This window comes from Aptenodytes forsteri, unplaced genomic scaffold (assembly GCF_000699145.1).
Source record: "Aptenodytes forsteri isolate BGI_AS27 unplaced genomic scaffold, ASM69914v1 Scaffold53, whole genome shotgun sequence".
In the NCBI taxonomy this organism is placed as follows: domain Eukaryota; kingdom Metazoa; phylum Chordata; class Aves; order Sphenisciformes; family Spheniscidae; genus Aptenodytes; species Aptenodytes forsteri.
Window position 1 is genome coordinate 14,423,651 of NW_008795909.1, and position 12,674 is coordinate 14,436,324.

General features: G+C 37.5%; 1 protein-coding gene across 1 annotated transcript in view; it reads left to right on the forward strand.

Annotated features, from left to right (window-relative positions):
• Nucleotides 1-954: 954 nt before the first annotated feature.
• DCP1A (decapping mRNA 1A) overlaps nt 955-12,674 on the forward strand; it is a 37,039-nt gene continuing 25,319 nt past the window's right edge. The window contains exons 1-3 of the mRNA XM_019473471.1: nt 955-993; nt 2,799-2,926; nt 12,587-12,653. Coding sequence (XP_019329016.1) covers nt 2,845-2,926; nt 12,587-12,653 — 149 coding nt within the window. The 5' untranslated portion in view covers nt 955-993; nt 2,799-2,844. The remainder of the gene's footprint in view (nt 994-2,798; nt 2,927-12,586; nt 12,654-12,674) is intronic.

Sequence of the window (12,674 nt, forward strand, 5' to 3'; positions counted from 1 at the left end):
CCCGGGGCCTCCGCACGGGGCCCCGGTGGGGGCTGCTCTCGTCCAAGGGGAAGTTTGGGATTTGGGTGCCTTCCCTCGGCGGAGGTGTCGACCCCGAAGGGCGCTTGTGCCAGAGGAGAGGAGAGGAGAGCCTGTGCTTGCGCACGGGGCGGCACAGCGTCGTTCACCTACTGGGGGTCGCTGTGACCGAAGCAGCTGTGGGGCTCGAGGTTTCTTTTGCTCTTGGTGGCCGTTGCTGGGTTGACTTCTTTTTTTTTTTTTTAAATTGTAATTGTTGCTCATGCGTGTTGAACAGAGCCCTAATGTAGGAAGAGTGGGGCTTGAGAAATGTTAGTATTCGTCATTGCATTAAAACGCAGTTTTTGCTTGACTGCCGGTTTTATCACAAAACTATAAAAATGGAAATATGTGGAATTTCACATTGTCATATCCAGCACCGGAGCTGTACACGACTTTCTGTGCTTGTGGGTCACAAGCACACGGTAAAGGTTGCTTTGAAAACTGAAGTATGAAACAGAGCCACGGTCCGTAGTTCTATTGTTTTGTTGTTGGCTGTGCTGTCATTGCTGTCCTTTAAGTAACACTGTGGAAGACAACCTATCTGCTATTTGCAGACTAATGGGCTGTAGTCCATATTTAATATAAGGAGTTGTGTGAAAGGTGTTCAGCTCTGACCCATCAGGCTCAGCATAGGAAGGTTGTAGAATACTGTATATCACATCATCAGATTGATAGCATGAACAAAATCTTCTGGAAATGGGTTTAGTTTCCTAATCTTACGAAGAAAAAATAGGTAGTTTCTGGAAATAAGAGATCATATTTTTAGTCCTATGATGTCAGACCTCATGGGAAGATAACGATATTGTAAATCTCTCTAATTAAAATGCTATACAAAAGCTACATAACTGGGTGAACAAGCATATCCCTTAAATGCAATTGCTGTCTCTTGTAGGAGAAAACCGACATAGAAGGGACCTTATTTGTGTACAAAAGGTAAGGGGTTTTTTTTTGGGGGGGGGAGTGGGGGTTCATTTTCCTTCCTTAAGAAAACAAACCTTAGAGGGCTTCATAAGTAGCTTTCATACTGGATTTACTGCTTCTAGTAAACTCATAATTACTTATTTGTCCAGCTGTTAACATCTGTATACTCATTTGAAAAGAATAAGCTCTGCACATTGGTGAATAACTCTGTCAAAAGCACCTAAAAGTACTGCTGAAAAATCATAAAACTTGATGAACGCTGCATATGTATCCACACAAAAACCTAGTTTATTGAGCTTATTTTGTTAATCTAATAGCATTTGTTAATGTATTGAGTTTGTTAAATGCTGAGTCTTCCTTTGTCCCCTAAAATCCATAAAGTTGATTATGAAAACAATTCAGATGACAAATTAAATAATCTGTCCTAACTTACTGTCGGGAAAAGGCAGAATTTCATGTAAATGGACAAAGTTGCCTAAAAGCTGGAGATCTGTTAGTGTATAGTTTTGGGGGCTACTTGATTTCCTCATCAAAACCATGAAAGAAATTTCCAATTATACGGGATGGGGGAAAGGGGTAGGGGGGAGAACCAGCGCATAAAACCAAGCATGGATTTAAGCTTTAAATTACAGGCAAATCAAAAATCTAACAATGAAATAACACTGTTGAATCTAAGAAATACAAATAATGCAGACTTAACCTGTCCTGAGACAGACTGTTATAGACTAGGTCATTACAATATTTTATCCTGGCACTGTGAAGGGATACTAATAACCAGTTCCTGTCTATTTTACTTGAGCTCCAAGCTTGGAAATACTTAGCGTAAGAAAGCCAACCAAACTAAAAACCAAAAAACTAAGCAAGAAAGTTTCTGTGTGGTTAGCTGATTATTTCAAGTAAGTTCTGTTAGGCGCATTAAAAGACTAACTTGTGATGGTAAGGATCATTTGTGCTCTTCTTAGAAGCTCTTAACAGATTTTGTTGTTGATCATTCGGTAAAGGTGGCTACATTGTTACAGAAATTTTAACATTTGCTAGCTAATTATATCTATTTTTAGCCTGCCTTCATCATGCTGCTGTGTTGGTTATATGGCTGCTTACAGGCACAGTTGAGTATGCTGACATGACATTCATGCAGCAAGAGAAAACAGTTCTAAAACTATCTTGAACTTCCAGTGCTTGCTTGCTTGATGTTTTCTTTTTCCACCTGGTGTCTAGCAAAAATCTAGATAATAAAAATTGTTTCACTAAGCAATACAGTTTTGAATAATTTAACATCTAGTTTGAGGACACTGGGTTAAGTCTTCATTTTAAGAGTCTCCCATTAGGAAGAAATTACTGCTTATGGTTCCCCTCTAAGTGTATTTCATGTTATTTCAGCTAACAGCTTTTTCCATTGTTGTACCTATTTACAGTGGGGTAAATGTTGCTCCATAAGTGGTTTGGTTTTTTGTCTTCTAATAAAAGATTCTAAAATGCCTGAAAACTATCTTATGTGAAGTATTGAATACACCTGCATTTTAATCCTGGACCTGCCCTAGTTGTTTTGAATAGATTTTTTTTGAGGCACATCTTTCAGCAGTTTAGCAGTGTAGAACTGTAATGTTAATCCTACTTTGAGGTAAGGGTAGTTTTAAATTGAAATTAGTTGGCATGCCAAGAAATGGCATAGAAGAACAACTATTAGAGCTTCAGGACTGCTAAAGCTTCACCTAATAAAGCACTGAAGATTTGAAGATTAATTCATAACTGTTTCAGAAAATCGTATACGCTGATGAAGGTATTAATCCTTGTTTTTGTTTTAACTGAAACAATAGGTCAGCTTCTCCTTATCACGGTTTTACGATAGTGAATCGACTGAACATGCACAACCTGGTTGAACCAGTAAATAAAGATTTGGAGTTTCAGCTCCATGAACCTTTTCTTCTCTACAGAAATGCTAGCTGTGAGTATAACTTTCTTTAATCCATATAAACTTCATGTTCTGTTTTATAACCTAGACCATTTCTGATTACTGTGGTGTCTGTTTCAAGTATAATGTAATAGGGCATGTTCCAATGAAATGTCTGATGTTTTCTGTCTGCAGTCCTAGATTTACTTAAATAGCTGTGCTATTATATTATGATGACCTGCTCTCAATAAAAAGAGGGTATACTAACAAAGTTAAATATTGCTATGTTCTTTTTAATTAATTATCTGATAGGTTTAATCTAAACATATATGCAGTGCTATAGCATTAATAAAAAACTATGAAAGAATAATGAAGATTGATAGATTTTGAAAGTATTTAACACCAAGAACGGTTCTAAGGGCTTCCTCTTTTGCCAGTGAAAAATTAAATATTAATCAGTAGCTGCCTGAAGAAGTTGAGAAAATTGCTCAGCTCTAGGTTGAAGGTTCTTTCTCTACAATAGGTTTTGGACTCAAGAGATAGATGTCTATACTAAATTTCCTGGAGTCTAGACTTCAGCAAGTCTGGGCGTTGGGATAGTCGTTATACAGATGAGCGGTGAAACAGTCAGTATCTTCTTGCTGCTTTTTGAATTCTAGTAGTGTTTTGGGTCATCAGTTGAGCTTCAGTGTCCCAGTGTACTGTGTTCCAATTAGGTACATGCTAAAAATCCTGTTAGTCCAAAGAGCTCAAAGTATAAATTATGTAGCCCTTAAAGAGAGGAAGAGGGAGTATATGTGTATATGCAATGTCTAGACTTAGCAAGTCTGGGCGTTGGGATAGTCGTTATACAGATGAGCGGTGAAACAGTCAGTATCTTCTTGCTGCTTTTTGAATTCTAGTAGTGTTTTGGGTCATCAGTTGAGCTTCAGTGTCCCAGTGTACTGTGTTCCAATTAGGTACATGCTAAAAATCCTGTTAGTCCAAAGAGCTCAAAGTATAAATTATGTAGCCCTTAAAGAGAGGAAGAGGGAGTATATGTGTATATGCAATTCACGTTAGGTTAAGTAGATAAATAAAAGGCACCCCACAGAGCAGAGGGTCCTCCTGATACAAAGGTATCATTTCAGGTCCTCTTTTCTAGACAAAGTTCTCGAAACTAGTTTGCTGCTGTCTAGTGACAGGTTCCCCTTACTGAATTACTCAGAGAACCTTTATGCTGTCTGGATACAGTACTTCCTCCACACCATGTCTTCTTCCTATCAGATTGTCCTCTTGAATTACAGATAGGAACACTGCTTTGGCTATGCTTCAGTGTACCTAAAAGAACAGTCAAATGTTAATCCCTTCCTGTTTCCCCCTTGGAAAGCCTCTAGGTTCTGTGGGGAGTAGGATAGATTCCATTATGGTGACAAAGAACAGTATAACGTAGGTGGTCTCCTCTGTTGAATAGTCTTAGCAGTCTTCCTTCTATAAGTGTCATTGAGAGGAATAAGTCAAAACTTGTCAGTAAGTTGAGAAGTCTGGGAGATTAGGGAAGTAAATGACTGGCAAGAAATTGGGAGGAGGAGGTGGGGGGAAAAATATTGCGTTGAGTTGGATGTTTAAGCGGGTTGCTTGGTTTGGAAGGAAGAGGAGCTGTAGATGGTGGTAGGGGTAGGATGGCTGATGAGGTGGCAGTAGAGGAAAGAATTGCAATTGTGAGATTGGTGACATAAGGGAAGCAGGAAGTTGATTGATTTGTTTGTTGGAACTGCTGATGGTATCAAGAAGCAGGAGCTGCTGTGGAATTACCATGGTGTATGCTAGTGGGAGTGTCTAGAGGATCACTTAAAGGAAGCAATCAGAGAAGGTAGGCTGTGTGTGAGTTCATTAGAAACCCCTAAAGCTAATTATATGCCTTTCTCTCATTGATAAAAGCTCTCCTTTTCCTATGGGACACTATTGTGTAAGATCTGTGGGAGGCTCTTTGGAGTTAGGATAGACATGACATAGAAAAGTTTGAGGAAGGAAGAAACTCATACAAAGGCAAGCAAGGAAAATATTATAGACTTGATATGGGAAATAGTTGCATTCTGAAGTAGTCAAGAGCGATTTTTTTTCCTCTTACATCTTTCCCATTGTCGTTTTAAAAGACTTTGGTCGGAAACCATCTTTTATTTCCTCACTCTGTTCTGTCTCCTGGAAGAGGGTGGTAGCATGTCCAGAAACAGTCTACACTGATTGCAAATTGAAAATGTTCAGTGTAGTTAGTATGTCATTAGTTATTTCCCCGAGGGCCACAGATAAGCAGCAGATCAGTTTTTGTGTGCTCTGCTAGTGTGCACCTTTTTCAAATACAAGCTTAAAAGCATAGAAAACAGCATCTAAGCTTTTTATTCCTTATGATTTCAGCACCGCTAACTCCCTTACATTTTGCACGTAGTTGTTGTGTTTTGGATTTTCTTCTGTACATGCAGTTTCCCAAATTTTCTGACCTCTGTCCCCTGAATTAGTTAGGAAAAAAAAAACCCAACAAATTATATGATTGAAATGTTCAGTGTTAAAGCTGTTTGCCTCTACCTGCATAGTATTCATGAAACTTTTTAAAAAAAACAAACCAGAAAAGCCTTCAGGATTGATTTGGATTTGTAGACAAATTTCAACAGGTATATGTTTTATTTGTATGGGTAGATTAGGGGATTCTTGCCCAAGTTCTTTTCATGCAGAAGGGTGTCCGCTTCTGCTCAGCTGCCTGCTGGCATGAAAAACCTTTGCATTTTTGGGACTAATTCAAATAGGAGTTTTAAGCCAGTGGTTAATGTAATGTGTATCTCTAAGGGCTTAATGTGGTGTATCTCTAATGGCTTAATGTGAATTTCTTCTGAGATCCTTTAATGACTGAAAGAGGATGGACTGCTAGGTTGTGCAAGGAAAAACTACCTCTTATACAGGGTGTTGGCAACAGCCCTGTTTCTTGTAGAGTGGGGGGGTTTTTTTGTATGCTGCTTGAGGAAATCTACTGTGATCATTAGAAACTCTTAAGAATCAGTTGTCCTACTAAGATTGCTGAATGATTGAACTGAGGATTCTGTTTCCTTAGCTTACAAATGGGGAATGGTTCAGACTACCTGATAAAAACCTAAAATGATGTTTATTCATACTGCTGTTTGGCAGAGACAAGCATATTTTGTGCCTGTATGTTTAGGTTGTGACAGGATCAATGACAAATTGTGGTTTACGCTTCCCCAGGGCATGGTAGAAATAGTAGAAGATGATCAAAGCAAAATTATGCCACCACGTATTTGGGGAAGGTTCCATGTCAACAATCTTTATAACTGAATATGATACTACTGTTTTATAAACTTCACGTTTTCATTTTGTTCTGGGATTCTGTCTTGACTTAAGAAGATAATAAGGGCAAAGCCTGTTAGGTATACCAGATCAGATCTCTGGCATTTCTGTCTTAAATGGCATGAGAGCTGTTCTGAGTATATCGAGTGACGTACTCTAGTCTATGCAGAGCCGCTAACAAGTTATATGAGAAACTTTGCAAGCAGTATAGAAACATTATTTTTACTAGGCTGGAGGCTATAAGAATGCTTTGCCTGTCATGCTAGGTCATAATATTTTTGGTGGGTTTTACCATTCTTTTATGGTTTGATTTGTTCAAATACTTATTTTTAATATACAACGGAATCTTTAGTTTGCTGCATATTGGAATTTACCTCTGTTAAGCTGTAGGCATGAGATCCTTTATCCAATTGCAGAAAGACTCTTTCATTAGAAAACTCTTAGAACCAGACTAGGTAATTGCCATGCTATTCTCATGGGAAAGGAGGCCTGACTTATCTTTCATAGTTGTTGGGGGTTTTCCTCTCGTTTTTGCAGGGTGGTATAGGAAGGAGTCTTTCATGGGTATTCTGGAAGGAGTGTAGACCAAGTGATACAGTACCTTTCTTATATCTACCTTTTGTTGTGTTCACTGAGTGACATGGAAGACATTTGGGTCAATTTGTTATTCGTTATTCTGTTAAGACATTTAGAGGCTTTTTTTTTTTTCTTTCAGGAAAGAATATCTTTTTAATATTTTCAGTGTTAATGGGAAAATCTTTCCCAACTCCAGAATTTTTTTCTCAAAGTCATTCTGGCTACATAATACAGTTCAAGCCCCAAAAGAATACTTAAACCCAAAATTTTGAGAAAGGCTATGTCTACTTTAAAAGTTGTATATAATGCTGCCTGAAAACTTACACCACTTATTCATGAGGCATCAGGTCCTAAAGCAAAAATGGCAGGGGGTGTGACTAAGAGGCTGTGGACATTATACCAGTTACAGTGGTAAATAGAAAAAAATGTATTCTAGTTTTCATTGTTGGAAAGAATTAAAGAAAGCAAATATCTCCAAAGGTGAACAAATCAAGAAATTGCCATAATGAAAAGAAATTGTTTGACTTAATGTAACATTTTTAATTTATAATTTCTCTTAAAAGGTAGAATTTTTTAGATTATACTTCATACTTAATGTGCTATTTATTATTGCTTAATCTGGAATATGTGTTGCTGGGTACATTTGATCCTTGTCTAACTTTCCCTCTGGATGCATGCACATTTAGAGTATTCAGAGTATTTGTTCATGAAGCACTGAATCCCATTGACCTATTTTTTTTTTTCCAATGAACCTAAGCTTGTTTCCTCTTGTCTGTGTTTTGTGAAAGTATGTTAAACTCTGTTTAAAAAAATGCATACAGTTCTGCCAGTAGCAGTAATAATAGTCCGATCTGAAAGTTCGGTACTTTCTTTCAATCTAATGTGAGAATTTGGAGCCGATAGTTGATAGTTTGCTTAATAATAGAGGAAAATTAGTCAAAGTTTTAAGCAATGGCCAACTTACCGCTTAAAGTCTGCAAGAAGTATTCTTCTAAGTCTTTCTCGTTTATAACTTTCCCTCTGTATCGGTGGTGTTGGTCTTGATTAAAAGGCTTTTTAATCCAAGCTAGTTCACTTGGGATGTCAGGCAGATTGATTTCCATGGTGCTGAAAAGACAGATGCTAAGCGTAAAACTTGGGTATTAAAATAAATGGTCCTTGTTTGGTGTGGGTATTTTGGTGGTTTTTTTTCTTACTTGCTGCTTATTCCTGTCCAAGGATAGGAGTTAGAAAAACAAAAATAATGGATTTTGGAGAGGTTTTATATGTTTAAGTGGAAAACTCAGTTACAAAGTACTGTCTTCTGGACTTGTATTATCATTAATTAAACAAACTTGTATTCAGAACAGCAAAAGCAAAATGTTGCATTATTTCAAATGGCTTTTAAAATTCTTTGAAAGAGCTCCTGACTGGTTTCAAAACAGGGCATCTTTACTGGTAAGGAAAGTCTCTCATTATCACCTTTGTTCCCAGCTGGCAATGCATTAAGTATAACATATCTGTGCGATTGCCGAAGCTGAATGGCTCTCCAGCAAGCGCATTAACCCAGTGGTTTAGTCTGAGATAAGAAAGGAGCCTGTTCTTGATACCTTTATAGCAGAAGCAATGCAAGCTAGGGGGAGGGGAGGAACCACTGAAAGCTGTTAAGAAGTTCTAAAAATATTTTGTTTGACCTGAAAGATGGCACTCTAACTGGACGGGGTTTTCCGCGCTGGTTCAGTGTTGCAAAGTAGTAATCCCTCTCATTCCACACTGTACTTTGTCAGATGGCAGTTTGTTAAAGTGTTCCTGATCTCGGATGCTGTGTGCCACCTGCTGAATTTCTCCAGTGCAACTGCTTGTGGGTTTGTGCTGTGAACTGTATTTGTGAAATGGCCTTAGATATTAAAACCATATGAAAGGGAGGGACTTTTTAAATTAATTCTAATAATTTATAAATCTATGTGGCAGGCTAATATTTAAATTGAGGAAAATATGAATAGTGAATGAGGAATCTCAGTGAAGAAGATATTAGAGCAGATTGACTGAGGAGAGGCGGCATTTCAGCTAAACTTGCTACTGGAAGAAATATGAGCTTTGAGAGAGGTTGCTTTATATGCTTTTGCCTTAAACTCTATTTGAAATGTAAAATTATGCATATACCATATGCAAATGATGCATGTATGTACTTTTCTTTATGGGAGCGAGATTGGGTTGATTTCCATGATTACCTTATAGGATGGGTTTCAAAATACAAGTCCTTTCTTTCCGGAGAGAGTTTGAAAGGTTGTTGTCCTCCACTTCCAGTTGTTCTGCTTCATTGTATAGCAACGTCTAAATTGGAACTATAAAATAAAAATTTTCTCTCTCTTCTGCCAGCTCTTCCAACTAGTTAAGGTAACTTCTAAACAGATCATCTTTTTGAATGAGATGAAGCTATATCTGCACAAATGGCTAAACTGCCTAAGGCAAGAGAGCGATAGTGTCTGGAATCTCTGAAACTGGCAGTGCTGATGAGTCCCATGTACACTTCTTCTGGCATAGCATTCTCAGGCTACAGCTTTGAACGGTTTTGCCTTACTGTGCTGCCCCCAGCTTCTTGTTTCTGCCCTCTCTCTTGTGCCAGATGGCATGTTTGTGAAGCTGATGCGCAAACAGTGTCAAGGAACTGGTCTGGACTAAAATGTATCCAGCTGACATAAGGGCAAGGGGTGAGTTGGGGTAGAATGAGTTAATGGCAAAGTTGTGAGAACGTAAAAGTGGTGACACTGCTTCTTTCTGCTTACTTAAAATAAAAACTGAAGTGAAACTACAGCTTTGGGATGCAACTTCATTTTATGTTGCCAAAGAGTGAGGCTTCTGTCTCACTGTGGCACTTCGCTGTCCCCACTCTTAATTCAGATCTGCTAACTGGGCAGCATTGAACAGTAAGCTGACTGCCCCATGAAGCAATGGGAGTACAATGTAGAAGAGACCAAGACCTTCCTTTTGGTGTCATCCAGCTGTTAGGCTTGAGCAGGAAGACTTCCATAATGCTTTTGTTTTCTCAAAATCTCTTTGTTTTCCCATAGCAATTTCAATCAAGTTTTAATGGTTGATCCAGTCAAGTTTGGAGAGAAGTTGTGTTACATATTTAGATAAATATTTGTAGGTCAGTGTTTCTAATAAAAATGGCATATGTCAAAGAATGTAGATAAAGATAATTGATGACTTCTTTTAATTTTATGAAATCTTATTTGTCTGTGATATGGGTTACTCATGACTTCATGCGTGTCAAAACGTAGCGTGAATCCAACTGAAAGATATTGCTGATGATGATTACAAACTGCTTCTACTTGATTACTAAAGATGCTGCCCGGCATAGAGTGTAGAAAAGCTGGATGGAAAGTGTTGAACTAGATGGAAAAATGAGTCACGTAACTTAGTGGCTTCTGTTGGATGAAACTCTTAAAAGAACTGCAGTAGAAAGATAGGCCATTAGACATATGACTGTTCAGTTAATGTTTATGCTGGATGTAGTAAAAAGATCACAGATTTGAAAAGAACTGGTAAGTACCAACTCTGTTTTTAATAAAAGGATGTTCATAGCTAGAGTTGCATGCATGTAAGAAATACATCAAATACAGTAATGCAGTTGGGACACACACATATACTTCTGGGGTAAGGGACTGATCTGATAGTACAAATGAGTTCTCTTTTGAAAAGAGGAAGGTAAACATTCCAGCCTGTTGGACCATATCTAAGTTAATGCCCAAGTTTACTTGTTCATAATCTGCTTTACATCTTTGTAATACTGTTAAAGTTTTGCAGTGACTCCCTCTGATTGCTTGCCAGTAGTACAAAGTGGAAAAAAGCCTGATACTCTGTACACCAAACTGAGATTTGGATCTACTTCTTGTCTTGTGTAGGCCTGTTTCTGGCAGAATTGAGTGTGACTTTTATCATTTGTCCCATTAAGATATCATTATCTTCAGTTCTTCAGCAAGTATGCTTTTGAAGAAGCTTTCTTCTCTTGGCAGTTTGTCTGATAATGAAGTAAGGGACGGGAAAGAGCTTTTCTTCAGTGTTAAAATATGCTACATGACTAAAGAAGTAGCTCAAACTGGAAACATTCTTCAGGTTTCTATGCAGTAGACAATCCAGTTGTATTAAACTGTAAATATTAATAAATATTTCCTAAGCATTGGCTACATGTATGAAATGCTTTTTTTTATTGGCTTATGTCTTTTGTAAGAAGAAAGTTCCTTAAATTGTGCGGTATCTATTTCTTTGTTTATGACTTGAAAAGCTTTGTCTATTACTTAAGCTGTAACTTCTAAAGAAATGAACACCCAAATGAATATAGTTGTTATTAAATAAAATATATTAAAAAGAAGCAAAGCAGAACTTCAGTTTCTTAGGATATTGTTACAGAAATGAGGTGTGGGCATGACTCTTTGAGGGTTTTGGTCCAGCACAGTAAGCCTAGGATAACTGGAAGGTCTAGGAAAAAAATTTGCTCAATAATTGCCCTCTTTACCATGGCTTGAAATAATTTTCAGTGGGCTCTGGTTGAGATTTTTGAGTGTTTTGAGAAGGAAAAAAAAGGGGGGGGGCAGGGGGAGGAAAGGATTTCACATTGACATAAAAATCTACATCTGTCTGGAAAAGGTTGTGTATTTTTTTTTTTCCCCCAAACATTCCTTTTGTTCACTTTAAGTCATATTTTTATAACCAGTTAATGATTTCAACTTCATAAAAACATTGGCATGAGCTGCAGTATAAAGATGAGTTTTAAAAGGCTAAAAGTGTCTTTTCAGAAACGAAAATATTTTAATGGTAACATACGTAAAGTGTCCAGTTGCCTTTGATGTACTTGCACACTATGCATTGACAAACTTCATAGGTGAACCAAGATTTAAAATAACCTGCTTTGTGGGTTGGATTAAATACAATTCTGAAAAGAGTTCTGCAGACTTGTATTGGCACAACTGTGGGGACAGTGAGGAGATGAGCATGTGTGTGGGTAAAAATGGCCTCTTTGAAGTGGGATTGCTGTTGAAGAAATAGTACATGGCACTACTGACGAAGTTTCTCCCTCTGATGGGCTACCTTTCAGCTCAGTGATCAGGCTCTAACTCTGCCAACTTTCAGTGGAATTTTACTTATTCTGAAAGCCAGAAAGGGGCTTAGTCTTGCTGAGCTGGAACCCTTTTGCCCTTGTTGCTTTGTCCTTGATACCTTCAAAGAGTAGGGTTCAATATGAATCTAGTTTTAAGCTGCTCCATGAATGTGACAGTATGATTGGAGCTTTGGTACTGCTTCCTTCATATACAATTACTTCTCTTATGAAAATAATTTGGAGAGGGAACCTTTCAGAGAGCCTCTGACTGAATCATCATACTGTAATTCAAGCTTTAATATTTTTGTTGAGCTTCAAAAATTGACAAATTTAAAAATGGGTGTTTAAAAAAAAAGTGGATATTCTTTAGCCTAGTTTAAATGGTAAAATCAGTAATTCAAAACAGAAGGTTGCAACTGTAGTGAGAAGGCAACTGGTAGTTAAAACTTCATTTTCCTGCCACTTTTATTTACAAACAGTATCAACATTTTGTAGTTCTTGCATTTAATCTGACTGAAGTTGTATTTGTGTTTGCACATGTGCTCTTTCTGATTACTTTATAAATAGTAGTTGGTTACACACAGAATATTTGAGTGGAAATTGATGGTAATTCATATGTTGCAGATCTAATGGACTGCTGGCTTTTTGCTTTTTTCCTATTGATTTGATCTAATTTTTTTTTTTAAACCTTTGTCTTACACTTGCCTTTTTTTCTTATTTTCAAGTGTCGATTTACAGTATCTGGTTTTACGACAAGAATGACTGTCATCGAATAGCAAAACTCATGGCTAAGTAAGTACTGTGGTCTTACTA